This window comes from Scylla paramamosain, chromosome 15 (assembly GCF_035594125.1).
Source record: "Scylla paramamosain isolate STU-SP2022 chromosome 15, ASM3559412v1, whole genome shotgun sequence".
In the NCBI taxonomy this organism is placed as follows: domain Eukaryota; kingdom Metazoa; phylum Arthropoda; class Malacostraca; order Decapoda; family Portunidae; genus Scylla; species Scylla paramamosain.
The window spans coordinates 22,726,288-22,746,011 of record NC_087165.1 but is presented as its reverse complement, the minus strand read 5'-3'; the positions used below and the strand labels follow the sequence as shown (position 1 = coordinate 22,746,011).

Sequence of the window (19,724 nt, the reverse complement as noted above, 5' to 3'; positions counted from 1 at the left end):
AGACATAATCTGTAGCAAATCCATCTCATAAATACACTCTGTTTGGTAATAATATTTAGTTTTGTGTTTGTGAGTGTACACCCATGTACTGTACACACACACCTACACCATAAACACTATTATAAACAATAAGAGAGAGAGAGAGAGAGAGAGAGAGAGAGAGAGAGAGAGAGAGAGAGAGAGAGAGAGAGAGAGAGAGAGAGAGAGAGAGAGAGAGAGAGAGAGAGAGAGAGTAATAAGTGACATTTAGCATTGTAATTGCACTTCAGTGTAATTTTTTGCTCTGAAAATCTTAAGAAAGCATAGAGAAACTTTACACAATGAGTACCAATATCAATGATAAATTAGCAAATCATGTAATTATGTAAGACTTTAATCATCACAACCACTGAAGCAAGTCATTGATTCATGTGTGTGTGTGCGTGTTATTCTGTATTTCTTCAGCCTCTTCATATATGTACAGATGTCTGAACACAATAATACAGGTAAAATATATGAAAATACATTACTGATGCTCACATAACACACACACACACACACACACACACACACACACACACACACACACACACACACACGCACAGCTCATTATCTCAGTAGAAACATCCTGCTTCTCATATGGTAGGCTGACACTTGCACTCACTCAGGCAGCAAAGGATTTCACTGATGTGAGGAAAGTTACTGTCCTCATCCATTAGCAAGAGGATGATGGGGTGAGTGGTGTGCTGCAGGTCTTGGGCTTATTCAGAGACTGACCTATCATGAACTCTTAAACTCTCATTGGGAAGGTGTACTTGGTTACCTACAGCCCAGAATGGATCTTCAACACCATAATGAATAACTGGCATGCACACACACACACACACACACACACACACACACACACACACACACACACACACACACACACACACACACACACACACACACACACACACAGCTTGCCCACTTGTTTTCTCTTTCCTTTATTCATTCTCTTCATCCTGAGATGAAAATAGGGTATTAAGAGATAATGAAAATGTGATAGTGAGGTAGAAGAGTGAACACAAAGACGGACAAAAGATCACACTGATTTGAATTTGTAATATCAACAGAGAGCAAGTCTCTTGGATGTTGCTTTTGATTTAAGTAGTGAATCAGATGCCATAGGTGACATGTTCAGAATACTATGGCCTCCAACCACTTACCTCAAAACAGCACTGCCTGAACATCAGTATATTGACTGTAGTCAATTCATATTTATATTTTTACAAATATCAACTATGGCCTATGGCTGACACATGAAGTTAACTTGAATCACAGCAGTTTCTCAATGAGGCAGCTCTCTCTTGTGAAAAGAATGAAAAGGATAAAACTGTCTTTGGACAAGTGAAGGAGGCAGGAAGAAGCAGAAAAGTACTGAAAATTAATACTTGCATACTTTTAGGATTACCAACTAAATTACATTTGTTATACATATTGCTTGCAATAATTCAATCAATAAAAAATAAAAGATTCAGGCCCACACATTTTTGAGCTGACAGTTGTGTGCCGTTCACCACCACCACCACCACCACCACCACCACCACTATCATACTATACCCATTACACTCCCTATCTCATTCTACAATATCTTCCATCAAACTTTTTTCCTATCTTCTCATCTCTTCTCATTATCTATCGTACTTATCACCTTCCCTGTCTCCTCCTTTCTCTTCCTATCTCTTTCTTCTTTCTTTCTTTAGTATCGTATACACAATGCTAAACAAATTTAAAGTTTTCTGTATACTTGCAATGATCTTTTTTTCCTTATGTTGTTATGATAGAAAAGTTAAATAAAAAAAAATAAAAAATTCTCCATTTCCTAAAAAATTATCTGGCTCACAAACCAAGTCATTTGCTCTGTAGTCATTCTGGATGCTTTCACAACAGTACACTCATGGTCAGAGGTCTAGTAACCTTCTGCACTCACTTATGCAGTTTTACACTTTCTCCTTGTCCAAGTCTTCCAATCTGCTTAAATCTGCTTATAAAATCTGACATCTGATGGTTTCTTAAACAGATCAGAGTCCTTGACATAGAGAAAAATGCTGAACACAGTGGAAGGAGGCATGATATATTACTTGACTTTTCACCACCACTAGGTACATTTATAAAATTCATAAGTTGCTGTTTCGTGTGTTTGATTTTTTTTTTTTTTTTTTTTTTTTTTTTTTTTTTTTTTTTTTTGCTTTTTCCTAGTCTGAGACAAAAATCAATTTAGACCTAATTTCAATTATGTTATTGATTTTAATCCTGGTCAAAATATAGCTTTATTAAGTCTTCTGAAAACCTAAAAGTACAAACTATTAGTTCACTCATACATAAGTATCTTTCACTGTGTCGAGTAGAAATATTACTATCATACGTAAGTCACGGAACAAATCTTTAAAAAATTTACGTAAACTGTGGCTAAAAACCTGTGATAATAATTTAGTGGTCAATGATGAGTGAGTGCATGAGGCAAATGAGTTATGAAGAAAATTCCTGTTTTCCATGAACAAGACTCTTACTCATGACAGATGGAGTGTGGACTACATTTCAGGATGACCTGGGAGATTAAGACATGAATATAAAAAAATATATAAAAAAATTAAACACCATACAAGGCAAAATAGTACAAGGTTGTGTTGACACCTCCCAAGATGTCTTCAAGGGAACACTACTAATACCCACACAAAGCCAGCACAAAAATTAGAAATACTCATTGTATGGAACATTACTATTCCACATCCCTGAGGAACATAACGATCCTACTTGTTTCATGGCTCAACCCTGACTTGCAGACTCCAGCTTAAGAAAGTGCAGGATACAGTAAGTCCTCAATACAATAAATACAAATATAATAAATATTAAATATATCAGACACTTTAAACAAGCCTCACATTTAACCCTCCTAATTGTTATGAGGCAAAAATAAAGAACCATCAGGACCTCCCAAACAAACATTGGTTATAACAAACAAATTTTGGCAAGGTGTAGCAGAATTCCAGTTAAACTTGAGTAACCACTATCTGAATATGTATTACTGAACAACTCTCCTCGTATAACAATGTGATGGCTTCTTGCAGCTTCCCTATGTTATGTTCTTATGAAAGACCTCACTGTATGCCTACTGGATAAGAGTGAATATTCAGATATAACAAACAGCCTTTCCCTCACAAATAGTTCATTATACTGAGGATTTACTGTACGTCCTTCAAATCCAAAACTGGACTAATTCTCTTACTAAAGCCGATCTTATCTCGCCATGTCAAGATATATAAAATCAACGCTATCTAGACACTACTGCCCACAAAAGCTCAATCTCTGCCCATTTATAATTATCAGCAAGCAGATTAAAATAGCTGACACAAAGTTTTGACTATTAACCACTTGTTGGATAATAACAGCAGAGTGCAGCATGTAATGTGGTGTCACTGTGTGTGTGAGGCTTCAGGCATATTAGGGACACTCCAATACAGTTAATTTGTGACAGTGTTAAGAATGATCTTGTCTCTTTCCTCTTTGCTTAATAATTGCTGTTATCAATTATGGTGATTATAATAATGATAATAATAACCTATCTATATATTTGTACACCAGAATGACATTCCTACATGATAATTATCACAAAAAAAAAACAATGATATTATTATTAATTGTGAAGAACACATGAAGAAAATAATAATAATAATAATAATAATAATAATAATAATAATGAATAGCAACAACAATCATGAAGCCAGAGGAAGAAGAGAAAGAGGTTTCAATAATACTGATGTGTGCTACAAAACAGACTTTTCAAAACTTTAATATTTTAAAAAACCAGAAGCTAAGTGCCTGACTGACTATTACTGCATTACTTTCCTTAATCTAAATACACCAAAAAAAATGCCAAGTTGAACTATGAATACAGAAGCTAGGAACGCTCCATCATGACAGCACTGACCCAGGAACACCAGCACTATGAGAAGAGCCTCTTTGCTGTGACCTTATTATCTGCATCACAAAGACATGGACACCAACTTTTACCTGCTCTTGCCTCACCCACTATGTCCCTGTGCAGTGATTTCCAACAGGTACAACAGCCTCTGGGAGCTTCAGGAGCCAAACTCCTGAGTGTCTGGCTGTATGGGCTTGAAATCAAAGGATCCACGCCCATCCATGTGAAGGTAGTACTGTGGAGAGAGGCGGAGATCACTACACACTTCATGTCAACTCAAAACTTATTGAATTAAGCATGTAGTACTGAGAGAGGCTATAAGCACTTCCAACATATATACAGAAGGAAAGTAAAATTTGTAAAAATATGCATATAATGCTGGTCATTACACACTGCATATCAGCTGAAGTCTTACTGAGTTTAACATCTACGGGGTTAAGGATCTTTAACTCTTGACTGTTAATGACATTACAATACTTGTAATCTGAGTAGTCCTCTCATTACTGAATACTGAATACATTTAAAAGACTGAACGGTTTGATCACATCACTCCTTTTGTTCTAAACTTGCACCAAACCTTATCATTAAACTTGAAGAACCATTGCAGTCAAAGGGATGAAAAAAGATATGTTATGGAGGAAAATGAGAATTTGTAAAAATATACATATGATACTGGTGATTACACATTGAATCAAGAATCCATTGACTTAAATGTGGTGGGACAAGCTAAGAGTTCTTAAAAAAAACAAAAAGAAGACTGGGAACTTCTAAAGATAAACAAGTGGTGTGAGTGAAGCATCAGTTCAGGTAGCAAAATTACTATGGCAGACCTGGTATATATATATATATATATATATATATATATATATATATATATATATATATATATATATATATATATATATATATATATATATATATATATACCATAAGTCAAACTATTCATCCTTCCTCACTCTTGACAACACAAAGCCTCCACAATAAATACTACAGTCTCAGCTTCTAATTCTCCTCTTCCCACAAAGAAACTTACCTCATGGTGCTTCCAGAGACTCTTGCGATGGGACACTGTGAAGAGAGTGATGCCAACTTGGCGGCAATACTGGTACATTGCATCCTCGACATCCACACTCACTGCACTCGTACACTCATCAAGAATAGCAAATTGGGGCTTGTGGTAGAAGAGTCGAGCCATCTGCACCATAAAAGTTTACCTTCAGATACATACTACTTATGATTGGGTAGAAATTAATGAAATCAGTGAAGGGAGGTCTTTATACTGCAAGCACAGATTGAAGAAACTCTAGAGTATAAATATGATATGTTGTTAAGTTTTAGGTGCTGTATTTTATTATGTTTCTATATTCTTTTTATGATAATAACAAAGAAAACACCTGGCATAAGCAGAAAACACCTTTGAGAGATAAACATGGTGGAATTATGAATCACAGGAATGAGGTAATCAAACACTGGCTCCCAGATAATAATGCTGCAAACTCCAATTATGATGGGATACAGGCTTGTATTCTTAAACACTGATGTATGTGATTTCAACAACTTTTAACATGGTCTAGACTCTCTAAAGTAAGATATGGGGGTTTCCAAGAGTGCTTTCAAGGCTGTTAACAAGGACTCAACACCATTAGTGGGAAAATACCTACGAGACTTATCATCTCTGTGCCCCATGAACATGTCAATCCTTATGAAAAAAGAAAACACATAAAAATACAGGCCTGGGATTCTAGCTTTCCTTTCCCTCTCAACACCACAAACAACAGAAGGAAACACATACAGCAATCCGCTGCTTCTCCCCGCCAGACAGCACGTCCATCCAGTCTGCTGTGGCATCCCATCCACACTCCCGCTCCAGGATGTGGGTCAGCTGCACTCGTCCCAGTAGCTCCCTAAGGTCATCATCACTGACCCCACGACAGGACATGTCTGAATGGGAGTCAGGGTAGATGACCTGCAAAGTGACAAAGTGGTGAGATGCTCCAAGGTATTCAAATTGTGTTTTCATTCTTTTTACCCTCTTGTCAGATTATGTTGCAGGAATAAGTTATTAACCATCCATCCACCAACCTGGTCCCTAAGTGTGCCAATGGTCATGTAAGGTCGCTGGGGGATGTAGAAGAGTTTCCCTGCACTGGGCTTGGTGACGCATCCTCCAAACACTGGCCACAGCTGAAACAGACAAACACATGAATGCACTGCAGCTGCTATTCTTTTCTTGGAGAAAGAGAGAGAGAGAGAGAGAGATTGAGAGACAAGCAGACAGAAACAAGACAGGGACTGAGACAGATAAACAGACAGACAAAACTCACATCCCACTAAACTTACCTCCCCAAGGATCCTGAAGAGAGATGACTTGCCACACCCATTTGGGCCACAAACCAGGACATTCATACCTGACTGCACCTCAAAGTTCAGCTCCTGCACCAGCACATCACCATTGGGAGTGACCAGTGGCACATGCTCAAAACGGATCACATTGTCCTCATTGACAACCAAGCCCCTGCCAGGCTGAAGGGCAAGGAGACTCAGGTTGTCTGTGGAAGGGATGCCAGAAAAAATTAGAGCATGTTCTTAAGCTAGGTATTTCTTAAGCAAGTTAAGACACATTCACAATCTGCTGTTGTTATGAAAGCAAAGTTCCATGTTTACTTGTCATATCATGTTGCTCAAATAACAGATGTCATAGTCATTGCCAGTCAAGGGTCAACAAAGAAAATAGAATCAAAACTCAACAAGTGACAGCTCTACCCACCACTGGATGCCCTGTTCTCCACCATGGTGCGCTGGTACTGCCCTACGTTGAGTTCCTTCAAGACAGTGAGCAGTTCCTGAACACGTGCTGTGAACCCAGCCAGCCTCGTCAGCTCCCGGCCTGCCAGCACCAGCCTTCCTATGGCCTCAGCGAGCTTCACTAACATCCTACCACTTCTATAGTAGTCCTGGATGAAAATCAAGTAGTTATGGCACCACCACCAGCCTTCCTATGGCCTCAGCGAGCTTCACTAACATCCTACCACTTCTATAGTAGTCCTGGATGAAAATCAAGTAGTTATGGCACCACAACAATGAAGGAAAAGGGTGCCAGCTAGTGTTATGAGAAAGAGCTACTTCTTCCACAAAAAAAAAAAAAAATTTAAACTGCCATGTACCAGGATCAAACATGCAAATTTTCAAGTGATATTTCATAGATAGACAGTTAAGGGATTGTGTGTGCAAACTCTATATTTTTTTTGTGATGTCTTAACATGATTCTGTTATGTATATTATTGGCAATAAGAAAGTGAATAGAAGGGCTGTTGTCATATAAGGAAAGAGATACATTCAAGAAATACCTTTAAGACATGGGAAAATCTTAAATAATGTCTGATACCATAAACAATAATGCTGCACAGAATATTTATTTCTACAGATGTCTTGATTTTCTTTTCAAATAATCAAATTCATAGGGAGGTAAAAGTGGATATTCAGGCATGCCAAGCAGTAACAATGGTGGGTAATGACTAATGGACGACAAAACACAAAATACACACTATATTATCTCCAAGACAGTTTCTTACCTGCATGCGAGTCTTGTATTCACTTTTGGACAGTCTGGTCGGGGTAAGGTAGGGATATGCAACCACTGAGAACCCCACACAGGTAGCCAGATCTGCAAAGGTAGGACAGACTTGAGTCATCCGTCACTCTTAAATCTTCAGGTAGGCTTTGTCATTCACAACATTCATACATCATCTATCTATACTTTTCTATACACCAGAATCATATACTGGTAGCTGAGACAAGCCATCCACACACACACACACACACACACACACACTGATCAGCCGCACTGCCCAGCTGATCGGGCGCATCCACAGCAGCCCCAAGGATTTACCTAGGTTTTGGTTGTACAGGCGGGCTGAGCTTGAGTCCTGTCTCTATAATAGGGAACTGTGTGATGAGTGACTGCAGGGTAAGTGAAGTGTAAATCAGGAAGTGGCCAAAAGGATGAAATGGGAGAGTAATGTACAGGTAAACATTGTCAGTGATATCAACAGGGAAGATGGCGGCTGACACGGCAAATGTTTTCAAAGGTTTCAAGGAAGACCTGTGTAGCTCATACAAATAAATGAATGTGGAAAATTGAAAAAAATGCAAAAATACGAAAAGAAATAAGTAACTTAGCAATAATAATTGATATGAAAGAAAGAGAGACAGATGGGTGATGACAATGTAAAAAGATATCCAGTGATATAATAGAGATGAAGAAGAGAGAGATGGAAAGAGAAAAAATCAAAGAACTGAGAAAGAGGTAATGAAAATAGTGGACTTAAACAAGAAGTACTGTGAAGAAATCAAGAAACTCAAGGAAGAGAATGAGGAGTAAGAAAGCTTTGCAAGAGAGAGAGATTTAAGTTGGGAAAGTTAGTGACAGAGAAAGTCAAAGGTTGGAAAGAAGAGAGAGAGAACAACAAAAAACAACAACCTAAATAAATTTTTCAGGTACAGAGTTTTAAGATAACTCTAAAACTAAGGTGTAGAAGCAGAAGAACGTGGGATGTTGACTAAGATGGACATGGTAAGAAAGACATTGGGCACAGCAATTGAAAGGATAAAGATGGCAATCAGAAATAAAAACAAGGAAAATCCAGAGGAAAAGGCAAGACTACAACTTACACTTGGCAATGATGTTATCAATGAAGCCCATGTTGAAGCGGAAAGTGATGAAGCAGCGGAGATGATTGACCTGCAAAAGAAGCAATGTGATATAATCATTAGCACTGACTCAGTTCCACATGAGAACAGCTTATTCATAATTATTGATGGGACAATTTTCTGACACCTATAAAATCCACAATACAATCTATTTATCTATATCTGATGCCTGTTATTAAACCTCTTCCCAAGGAAGTAGCCACAACAGAAGTGTCAATATTCACTTCAGTCTGTATATTTCCTCCCTGCATGTACTAATTCATTTATTCTCCTCTCACCACTTTCTCTTACATACTTCACTCCATCCTCCCATTTATCTGGAGATGGTATCCTTCTCCAAGAAAACGCTGCAGCATCTACCTACCAGAATCCATCTCTGTAACACCTTTCCAGATACTCACCAATCTCATAAAGGATGTATCAATGTTCTTCTTCTCCCTTTTGTTCCCCTGATAGAAGGCCACCTCCTCAGAGTTGGTGATGAGACGAGAGTTGACATATCGGAAATCGCCCTCCAGACGTTGTTCTGTGACAGTGAGGCGGCTGATGGGACGGCGGAGGTGGGTGAGGAGGGTGCCAGACAAGAGCAGATACAGGATCATGACACCTGGTGCCTGGCAGAGCAAAGGAGTACTATTAATGGTGATGCTGGTGGAGGGACAAGATGGCATGGTGAAATGGGTTTAGAGAGAGAGAGAGAGAGAGAGAGAGAGAGAGAGAGAGAGAGAGAGAGAGAGAGAGAGAGAGAGAGAGAGAGAGAGAGAGAGAAAATCCTGACGATTGCTAAATAGAATGAGACTGATTAAGGAGCATAAATGTGAAGGGAATGGATGAAGGAAAGACAAAAAGGAGTAAAGGATAAGAAAAGAGAATATTTATTTCTCAATATTTCCTCTCTCCCTCTAATTCTTCACTCACTCCCCATTCTTGCTACTTATATTTATTATTATATATTATGTCCAGTATATACTTCCCTCTGAAATTTATTCCATCTCTTAAATCATTACATATAGCAATGTGACATGCTTGAAATGTCCAATATATTTTTTCTTCTTTAAGTTTGACCAGACCTTATATCATTCTCATTAGTTATATCACACACAAGATGCTTTGTTTTGTTGTACAACAATGTCACAGCTTTTCTTCAGCTCACCTGTCCTCCAATGGCCTGAGTCAGTTTTTGGACATAAATGAGAATATCTAAGATGGGCTTGCTGATATTGGAATAAAGCTCAACCACCGAGTCACAAAACTTCTCCACATCCTGCGTCAACAGCTGGTCAGCATTGCTGATTCTGTTGTCCAGGTTGCTCATCTTGTAATATGTGAAACCTCTGAAAGTGGAACCCATATAATGAGAGATGTTAATATTCTTACTAGAAAAATAAATATTACTATTCAGGAGAGAAATTAAAGCTGATACATATTCTTGCTTCCTCCTGTACTGAAGGGCAGTCAGATTGCACACTGCCACCAGGTTCCTAGTTCCTTCATTCTGTCCCTTCCACCAGGTTCCTAGTTCCTTCATTCTGTCCTTTCCACCAGGTTCCTAGTTCCTTCATTCTGTCCCTTCTCATTGCCTTTTATGACATACAACGAAAATAAGGCAGTATTCTTTCCAATGTGCAGATGTCTCAGCACAACTGGTCATTCACCACTTCTTGTTGCCAATATAATCACAGTAGAAATTCCTGTGATCTAGGCTTCCTGTGGCCACAATGGACTGGTTTCAGGTTGTGAAGAAATTACATAAAATAATAAAGTAGACACTAGTAATCATTGGGATACCATTAAATTTTCGCTGCATTTTAAAATTCGTGAAAAAATTTTTTTTTAAACTATCAACATACCACAGACAACTGCATCCTCCTCTGTTATGTCACTACCCATCTGCCATCCAGGCTGACATGCTCCTTGCCTGCTCCAATGTACTCCATGTCTTTGTAAGCTAGATTTCTTTAATTTAAAACTGTTATTTTCAGTGCTACATGTGTGACACTTAATGAAGTATGGTATGTCTGCTTTTGCTGAGATAATTTTTGGTTTTAGGGACCAAACCTTGTGACAACCAATACAAGTATGATGATTTGGTAATAAAAAAAAATTATACTTGTGAATCATGAAGAAGTCATTTGGGAACAGAGCCAGGGCAAGTATTGCCTGGCAGTGGCTTCAGGGTATATACATACATGTAATTTTGATGTAGTGCAAAGAGAAAAAATACCACAAAGATGAAAATATTTGTTTCCTTATAGACAGAGATAACTCTTAATGACTAGATCTCAGCAAATTAGGGTATCATCTACAACAAGCACACATCTTACAGAGCAGGTTTACTATGTGATGTATGAATTACCTTTTACATATGCTTAATGTAGATTTTATTTAGGTCTTGTGAAGTAATTATGTCATGTTAGCAAGAAATCATGTATGGCATCACCCTTATTAAGTAAGACTATTGCTGCCTCACGCTCAGCCATCAACATGAAGATCAAGTATGCAATTTGATCAGGTTAGTCCTGGGGGCAGCCTGTGGGGAGGGGGAGTTAGGAGGTTAGGTGAGACAAGATTTGGTTGCTTTATGATTCATGGAGACCCAGGGGGAACAAGCCAGTGTTAAGCTTTTTTATTACTGATTTCTTGTGTATTAGAACTTGAGACTAGATCTCCTCCTCTCTAAGACTGTTGAGTAGACTTAGCAGGTAAATTGTTGCATTACTGTGTACATTAGTGGTGGTCAACTGTATTTTAATTTCAGGTGTGCAGTCCCTTTATATTGTATTTACTTTACTTTAGAGCTGCTTTTTTAGTGATTTGGTGTTTCCAGACATTGAAGTGCATCTTACATTACCAATATCAACAAGATGACATTATGATTAATTAAGTATTAATGCTCATCTAAACTGCTGTTATACTCAATAATCACAGAGCAGACATAATATGTAACAGGTATGATGAATCCAGTTTCTTTTTTTTTTCTGATGTGGTCTTTGCTGTGGTTTCGCATCATGGAACGAAACATCAATGTCACCACTGCTCGTAAATCCACGAGGTACCCTGTGCTAGGCAGCAGTCCAGACCTGAGTTGTGATGTCACAACTGCTCCACCCACAACGTGCCATATATTTATTTCCTTTTACAATTTTACGCTTTTTTCTGTATATTTACTTTGGTTTGTCAAATTAATCATGTCATAAGAAAATTCAGTACATTGAAAAGTTGATTAAACTTTTTACAAGAAAAAATCAACATGCAACCAGTCCATTGTCACAAAATGTTCCCAGCTGTCCTCTTAGAGGGGTTGTTGGCTGCTGCCCTATAAAGCACTACTGCAGTCATCCCAATAAGAATATATGGCTTCTGGGTACTGACTGAGTATTCTTCCAACCTTTCCGAAAATTGTACAAGCACAGAGAGAGAAATGACCTAAAGAACAGTACATACATCAAAGGCAATACTTACTACTAACCCAAGATCAACAACAGGGAATAGATGGGCTTGAGGAAGAACTCACCTGAGATATCTCTCATAGAGATGTGTTGACAATCGTGTCCTGAACCTCAGCTTCAACTCATTCAGGCCATACTTCAGCACATTGTTCACCAGTGAAATCTGTAACAGAATATAACTATAATAATGCATGTGATGGAGCATCAATGATACTTCTTTACTTTAATACTTCAAAGTATACTAGTTCAATCTAAACTAATCTACTCCTACACTCCATGACATATTCCTGTCCACGCATCCTGTTCTTTCACACATTAAATAAATATAAAATAATATAAAGGCAATTTAATGTAAGACAAAAAAATCCGTCTAATACAAGAAAGGGATTATAGAAAAGGCCAGTATATCTTTTAAAAAATTAGAGAATTTAAGTTTTGTCATATCCCCATGTCTCCCTCACCACAACCACACTCCCTACACTCCACCAAATAAACCACAAAACAGAGCCTCAGACATATCAACTGTACAGCACAGCCTCCAATACAGCAGTCATACACTCGAGCCTCCAACACAGTAGCTGCTACAACAGCAGCCACACACCCCAGCCTCCATCACAGCAGCCACACACCCCAGCCTCCATCATAGCAGTCACATTTCTCTGCTAAGATTTATAACATAGGCCAAACTTACTGCTGGCATTGCAAGCATCAGCTCAACAAGATGCTTCAGGAAACCATTCATGTCCTTGGATATGATGGAACTGAAACAGAAAATGTGCATCAAACTATAAAACTCGCATAATTATTAATTGATATTGAACATGACCCCTTTGTTTATTAAATACATGTTCAAGGATATGCCAAGGCTAAAAGAGGTTATCAAAAAAGTCTTATCTCCCCCTGTATATGGTATAGCTGCCATATATTATAGTACCTTACCTTGTTCACAAAATTTTATCAAACATTGTGTTGTCAAAAATCAAAATGGCTTTTGTTTTGAAGCCTCTGGTCAGCCTTTCTAACATTTAAAGAAAGAAAACAAATTTTTGCAGAGTTTAAGTTATTTGCCACCTTTATGGTGTAGTCCTTGGTCCATTTATTAGTGTAAAAATAAATTGGATAAAAAAAAAGCACCAACCCTTCAATGAGTGTGCCATTATGGATCATCCAAATGTCACACATGCTGCGAGTGATAAGGGTTGCTGCCACTAAGGTGAGGAAGCCAGCCTCAGGGGTCCACACACCTGGCACCAGGATGTTCAGAATGCCCCTCAGGGATTTGAAGAATTCTCCATTTACCTGAAGAGTGTGGTAATGCTGTTAGATATTTATAATTCTCTCTCTCTCTCTCTCTCTCTCTCTCTCTCTCTCTCTCTCTCTCTCTCTCTCTCTCTCTCTCTCTCTCTCTCTCTCTCAGCATTATGCCTTCATATTTTCTTCAGGACATAAGAACATTGGGAAACTACAAGAAACCAGCAGGTTCACACATGACAGACTCCATAGAACATGGCTATCTATCCTTATCAATCATCCCTATCCATAAATCTATTTCATCTTTTTTTCAAAAGTTCCAACTGACTCGGCACAAGCAAGATTACTAAGTCTATTCCACTCGTCCATCATTTGATTTGAGAGGCAGTTTCTTCCTATCTGTTTTTTTTTTAAATCTAACTTTATCAAACTTGAATCCATTACTTTTTGTCTTTTCTAGATTACTAACCCTAAGGATTTTGTGTACTTAACAGCAAATGTGCATCAACACCTTTCTCTGTGTGTTGTTTGTATCAGTAATTCAGCATGTGTTAGTGCCAGCTGGCTACACCTTACCTGAGCTTTCTTCTTGTCACCGGATGCTCCTTTCTCATTCACAACAAACTTCAAATCCTCTGCAGACAGTCTTCTGAAAGTCATAAATTTCTAATAAGATTATCTAAACAGTGCTTGGTGTCTAGTATTCTTACACCTGTGTCTGCTCTTCAAGACAGGTTAATCTGTACCTCCCAGAATATAACATCCCCCAAGAATATGAAATAATAAAACAACAAAATAAAATAATAAAAACAAATGCTTGTGTCTCTACATATCTTGTCTACTTTCAAGAAATTTAAGGATTATTTAGGAATGAGACATAAGATTAGTCGTCTCTCTCCCTCCTCCATCTGTAGTGTGTGTGTGTGAAATATGAAATCTCAGTTAAAACTAAATGATGATTAGTATCTTATATACTCACTTCTTTTGGCTGGAAGCTTTGTTGACGCAGTAGATCCAATACAGGAAAGCTGCCGTGGAGGTGGCTCCAAACAGCCTGGCATCCCGGGACTGGGATATTGCCGATATCTTGCTGAGCACAGCCATGCCTCTCCTTCACTGCCTGTGAGAGGCTGGGGAGTTAACAAAGTGATACTGAAAAACTAGGGCAACGTAAATACATTCTACTAAAAAACACCCTTCATTTTTTTTTTTTTTACTCCATGTACGCATTTTTTCATTTGCACACTCTGAATGTCCAGTAAGATGAACAGTCATGTGTTCTTTCATACATGACAGACTGACTAGGCATGAGATCCAATGGTATTAAATGAGGTATATCAGTGTTAACCAAAATAACAAATGTCCCCTATCACCTCATTATTTTCTTTATCCCCATTCTCCTTAAAGAAGTTATATGGTTTATGAGTTTCTCACTTTCTGTGGTCATAGACAATCCCCTCTAATATTAATCCATCTCATGTCCTTCTCTACAGTCTCTGGGTCCTCCTTCATCTTTCCACAGGTCTTCCTCCTTTGGATTCTGCTTTATTTTCCTACTGATCATCCTTCAACTATCTCCAACTCCAATACTTTTCTAAGTACATGGTCTGCCTCTCTCCTCCCAGTACTACTACCCAGTACCACATTACACTTCAATTTATACCTCTTCAGCACATTCATTACATCCTTCATCCCACATCTTATCACTTCCTTGTTAACTAGACTAACACACAGAAATGCTTCACCATACATGCATGTCACCAGTGGCACACCCAAACATGACTGAAGAGTGTATGCTCAGCTCAGTGAAGCCAGTGTCACTTGGAAACTTTTCCAGCATCTTTGCAGTAGCTGACACCACAAAGACTGCTCATTTCAGTAGAATAAAGATATATCACCACTCTCAGATGGTGAAGAGATGCTATAGCATCTATAATTGTGATATGTCAGAAGATAATGAATGCTTGTGAAATACCAAATACTCAAATTATAATTTCAATAATTCCCCAATATTTCATGGTACTGATCTCTGTTTAGCTGTATGAACTTCCAAGCACATTTCTCTAGCCAGTTTCCAATAAATGCTCCTGTTCTTTCTTCTTTCATGCCAAAGGTGAGTCCACAGGCATTTTTAGCAACATAATGTATAAAAGCAAATTTAAGCTGACTTTATCAAGAAGTTTTCTTAATTGATCTATTGTGTTTCTTTAGGCTGTGAGATGCCAGTGGAAAATGTTCTTAGACAAAATGATCATGTGACAACACAAGCACTTCTGTATCACCTCAAACTGGGTTATACCTATTTGTATAACCTCAATAGTACTGGGGTGCAACCAGGACACTGAAACACAAAGCAATTCATCTGGAAGCTCAAATAAATCTAACCTTTGGGAGAGGTGTGCTGTCGAAAATCAAATGGGGTTGATCAGTCTAAGTCAAATTTGGTTATTTAATCAAACCTGAAAAAATCTAACTTGGCATTGCCCACCTCAAAAGTAACTAGAATGGCTGATCCTCTTGTGATTTAAGACCTTTACCCCATCTTACATTTAACCTAAGAAGAGATTATGAGGTAACTGCAAAGGACCAACTGACCCACTCAAGGCACCTCCTGAACTGACCACCACATAACAGTTCCTGAACCCATGCAAGGCACTTCATGAACTGACCACCACATAACAGCTCCTGAACCCATGCAAGGCACTTCATGAACTGACCACCACATGACAGCTCCTGAACCCATGCAAGGCACTTCATGAACTGACCACCACATGACAGCTCCTGAACCCATGCAAGGCACTTCATGAACTGACCACCACATGACAGCTCCTGAACCCATGCAAGGCACTTCATGAACTGACCATCACATGACAGCTCCTGAACCCACACAAGGCACTTCATGAACTGACCACCACATGACAGCTCCTGAACCCATGCAAGGCACTTCATGAACTGACCACCACATGACAGCTCGAATCCACACAAGGCACTTCCTGAACTGACCAGCACTTGACAGCTCCTGAACCCACACAAGGCACTTCATGAACTGACCAGCACTTGACAGCTCCTGAACCCACACAAGGCACTTCATGAACTGACCAGCACTTAACAGCTCTTGAACCCACACAAGGCACCTCCTGAACTGACCAGCACAAGACATCTGAACCCCCACAAGACACCTCATGAACTGACCAGCACAAGACATCTGAATTGACCAGTACAAGACATCTGAACCCACGCAAAGCACCTGAACTGACCAGCACAGGGTAGCTCCTAAATCCACACAAGGACTGACCTCCACATGGCAATCCCTACATCTACACTTTAAGACATGGGCACCGGGACTACAATTCAGGGCTGGGATTCAGCAGACTTACACGTAAACTACCTAAACCCCAGAAACGCAAGATTTGACATCAAAAATCCATGTAGTACCTGAAATGATGTGATGTGGCGGGTACAAGACCTCAAGTGCATGGGAAGGAAAGGGAAATGTGTGGAGGTGGAGGTGGTGAAACGCACACTTGTTGAGAGAAAACCTGTAGTACGAGGAAGAAAAACAAAAATGATAAAAACTTAGGCCTCTCGTGTGTTTCAACTTCCTTTCTCACTGCTCTGCCATTGTCACTTCACTCTCTACATCGTATCATGTAATAGTAGGAAACCATTAACAGTCAAGAATAAAATATAACACCGCTTTTTTAAAGAATACTCAGGTAATAAAAAAATAAATCAAGTAATTGCTGCCCATCCTCACGGTTTCGTCATCGTGGTAAGTGGACACCGTCATTTCTCTCTTCACATTTTGAGGTATACAAACCTTCCCATGTGGTATTTAGTCTAGACATGATATCAGGGCGATGTCATTGCTCACCTGGTGTCTTTGTCGGGGCAATGGTTGGTGGAAAGTGATGAAACCCCCCTCAAAACACAGGCGGCACCCGAGGAAGGAGAGGACAGCTGATCACTGACGCCGCGCCTTCCCTAATTTCCCTGCCTCGCCGACAGAAATTCCCTATACGATAATACAAGGAGCAGCTACAGAAATATTGGGTTTAACCAGGTGTTGTATGAGAAAAGGCCAAAGAAATGGGAGTCAAAATAATAAGTGAGGGAAAAATAACACTATATTATGAATTAAAAAAGATAAAAAGGGCCACATTCTCGGGTATTATCTCCGCTACTTTTACCAGACTACACAGTAGAAGTTACCGGGGGTTTTCAGGGATGTTTTCATTATTATAGTGATAGTCCGGCTGGAAATTTTAAATCCTCATTGCGAAAAACACTCACGAAAACCCGAATTATATCTCTGCTACCTTTGAAAATCATTCATGTGAGAGCTTAGCATTTTCAAAATTTTAACCAAGGAGCAGTAGTCTGTACAAACATATAAGTACTGAATCCTTCACCTTGACTTACTAATCAGGCCGTCGTCGCTCAGCATCAATTCCACTATACCTAGCCTTCTCATAGCGTCCATTGATTTCTTGAGAGCACCTGGCGAGCAACGATGAATATACTGTAGATATCCCTCTCTTAAGCTACACAGAGAATAATGGTCTTTTGTCTTTGACAATGTCGGGAGATATTCCTTATTCACCTCTTGTGAAAGAAACTTGGCAAGCTTCCAGCTTCGCGTATGTGCCTCACCTGTGCAGGTTTTTTTTACGTAGTATTGAGGATGACAGATACAATGTTGTGAAGGCTTCTGCTCTTGGGTCGTCAGGTTAGGCCGCAGTAAGGGGTCTTCTACATATATTGGTAATTTCCTCCCCGGCACAGAATACTCAAGAGTGACCTCTTGAGTGTTCCAATCATCTTCCAGTGAACCGTGCGCGGCGGGGCGGTGGGGGAAGGTGTCACTCATAACTTGTCCATGCGGGGAGGGACGTTGTGGGTGGATTAAAATCCCAATTCGTCTCAGTGCAATCGTGTGTCTCACAATAGTATTCTTCTAAGGTCATAGCAGTCTCATGTTCCAACTTTCAAATATGTACCATAAAAATGCATCTTTATTTTTTAGTTCGTGCCTGATCTTATTGGACCTGAAAGGGTCAAACAATAGACCCGAGGGTAGGTGAAGGGACTACCTTCCAACTCTAATCCGATTTTCTGACAGGCCTGCTTGGAGCTGGTATATGTGGTTTTCCGGCTATTCCTACGCCATGTTAGAAATATATATATATATATATATATATATATATATATATATATATATATATATATATATATATATATATATATATATATATATATATATACATATATAGATAGATAGATAGATAGATAGATAGATAGATAGATGGATGGATGGATAGAGAGAGAGAGAGAGAGAGAGAGAGAGAGAGAGAGAGAGAGAGAGAGAGAGAGAGAGAGAGAGAGAGAGAGGGCACATCTGAATATATGATGACAGAAACAATATATCGAGAAGTGATAGAATACCAATTGGACACGATATAAAAAGGTTGCTGTTAAAATAATAATAATAGTAATAATAATAATAATGATAATAATAATAATAATAATAATAATAATAATAATAATAATAATAGCAGAAATAACAATAATAATAATAGTAATAATAATAATAATAATAATAGCAGCAATAATAATAATAATAATAATAATAATAATAATATTAATAATAATAGTAATAACAATAATAATAATAATAATAATAATAATAATAATAATAATAATAATAATAATGTTACTTTAAGAAGTCCCTAAAATCTAAATGAACACTTAACAATTATATTGTCAAGTGAATCGTCTCAGGGAGTGTGTGTGTGTGTGTGTGTGTGTGTGTGTGTGTGTGTGTGTCACCTTGAAAAGTCAAGGTGAAGTGGGCCTTGATAACTAGAGCCGGCCCACAGCGTCTCAGGGATGGTGTTGTTTGAGATTGTCACCTTGTAAAGGTGACGCAGGCCTCTACATGGAGATGGTCCACAGACGTCTCAGGGAACGAACGAATTGGGGATAGGAAAGTTGGATGAAAGAAGAATTTGAGAGAGAGAAGTGTGTTAAAGTTGGAAGTGGAAGTACAGTTTGAGATGATAGATGACGGGCAGTCCGTCTTGCTACTTAGACGTCTCAGGGAACCGTCGTCTGTTTTATATACAAGACGTCTCAAATTTCCCTAGACAGGTACAGAAATAATTCCCTGCCCCCTGCGATTCTGTCCCATTTCTGCGACCGGCTTGTGAAAACTTTACTACTTCCTTGCATTAAGAAAAAAAAAAAGCTGTTTGTCATTATTAGTATTTGTTTATATATATTTATTTATTTATTTATCTATTTATGTGCGTGGAGAAATATTATAATGTTTTACCGCCTCTCAGTATTTCTCTAAACATACTAACTAGAGA

The 19,724-nt window shown here is 38.6% G+C and overlaps 1 protein-coding gene across 5 annotated transcripts in view; it reads right to left on the bottom strand.

The window, feature by feature from the left end:
* Positions 1 to 19,426, bottom strand: part of LOC135107693 (ATP-binding cassette sub-family D member 3-like) — a 20,094-nt gene extending 668 nt beyond the window's left edge. The window contains exons 1-17 of one of the 5 annotated variants that reach the window (XM_064017857.1): positions 17,228 to 17,317; positions 16,789 to 16,892; positions 14,333 to 14,473; positions 13,930 to 14,002; positions 13,241 to 13,401; positions 12,794 to 12,863; positions 12,168 to 12,265; positions 9,807 to 9,987; positions 9,055 to 9,267; positions 8,615 to 8,684; positions 7,516 to 7,607; positions 6,711 to 6,897; positions 6,284 to 6,492; positions 6,026 to 6,127; positions 5,736 to 5,909; positions 4,977 to 5,138; positions 1 to 4,178 (exon numbers count right to left, since the gene is read on the bottom strand). The exon at positions 1 to 4,178 is cut by the window's left edge and continues 668 nt beyond it. In XM_064017857.1, coding sequence (XP_063873927.1) covers positions 4,101 to 4,178; positions 4,977 to 5,138; positions 5,736 to 5,909; positions 6,026 to 6,127; positions 6,284 to 6,492; positions 6,711 to 6,897; positions 7,516 to 7,607; positions 8,615 to 8,684; positions 9,055 to 9,267; positions 9,807 to 9,987; positions 12,168 to 12,265; positions 12,794 to 12,863; positions 13,241 to 13,401; positions 13,930 to 14,002; positions 14,333 to 14,457 — 1,995 coding nt within the window. In that variant the 5' untranslated portion in view covers positions 14,458 to 14,473; positions 16,789 to 16,892; positions 17,228 to 17,317 and the 3' untranslated portion in view covers positions 1 to 4,100. Of the gene's footprint in view, positions 4,179 to 4,976; positions 5,139 to 5,735; positions 5,910 to 6,025; positions 6,128 to 6,283; positions 6,493 to 6,710; positions 6,898 to 7,515; positions 7,608 to 8,614; positions 8,685 to 9,054; positions 9,268 to 9,806; positions 9,988 to 12,167; positions 12,266 to 12,793; positions 12,864 to 13,240; positions 13,402 to 13,929; positions 14,003 to 14,332; positions 14,484 to 16,788; positions 16,893 to 17,227; positions 17,383 to 19,265 lie in introns of those variants that run through there. The other 4 variants (XM_064017858.1, XM_064017855.1, XM_064017859.1 and 1 more) reach the window with 4 other exon arrangements.
* Between the last annotated feature and the right edge of the window lie 298 nt (positions 19,427 to 19,724).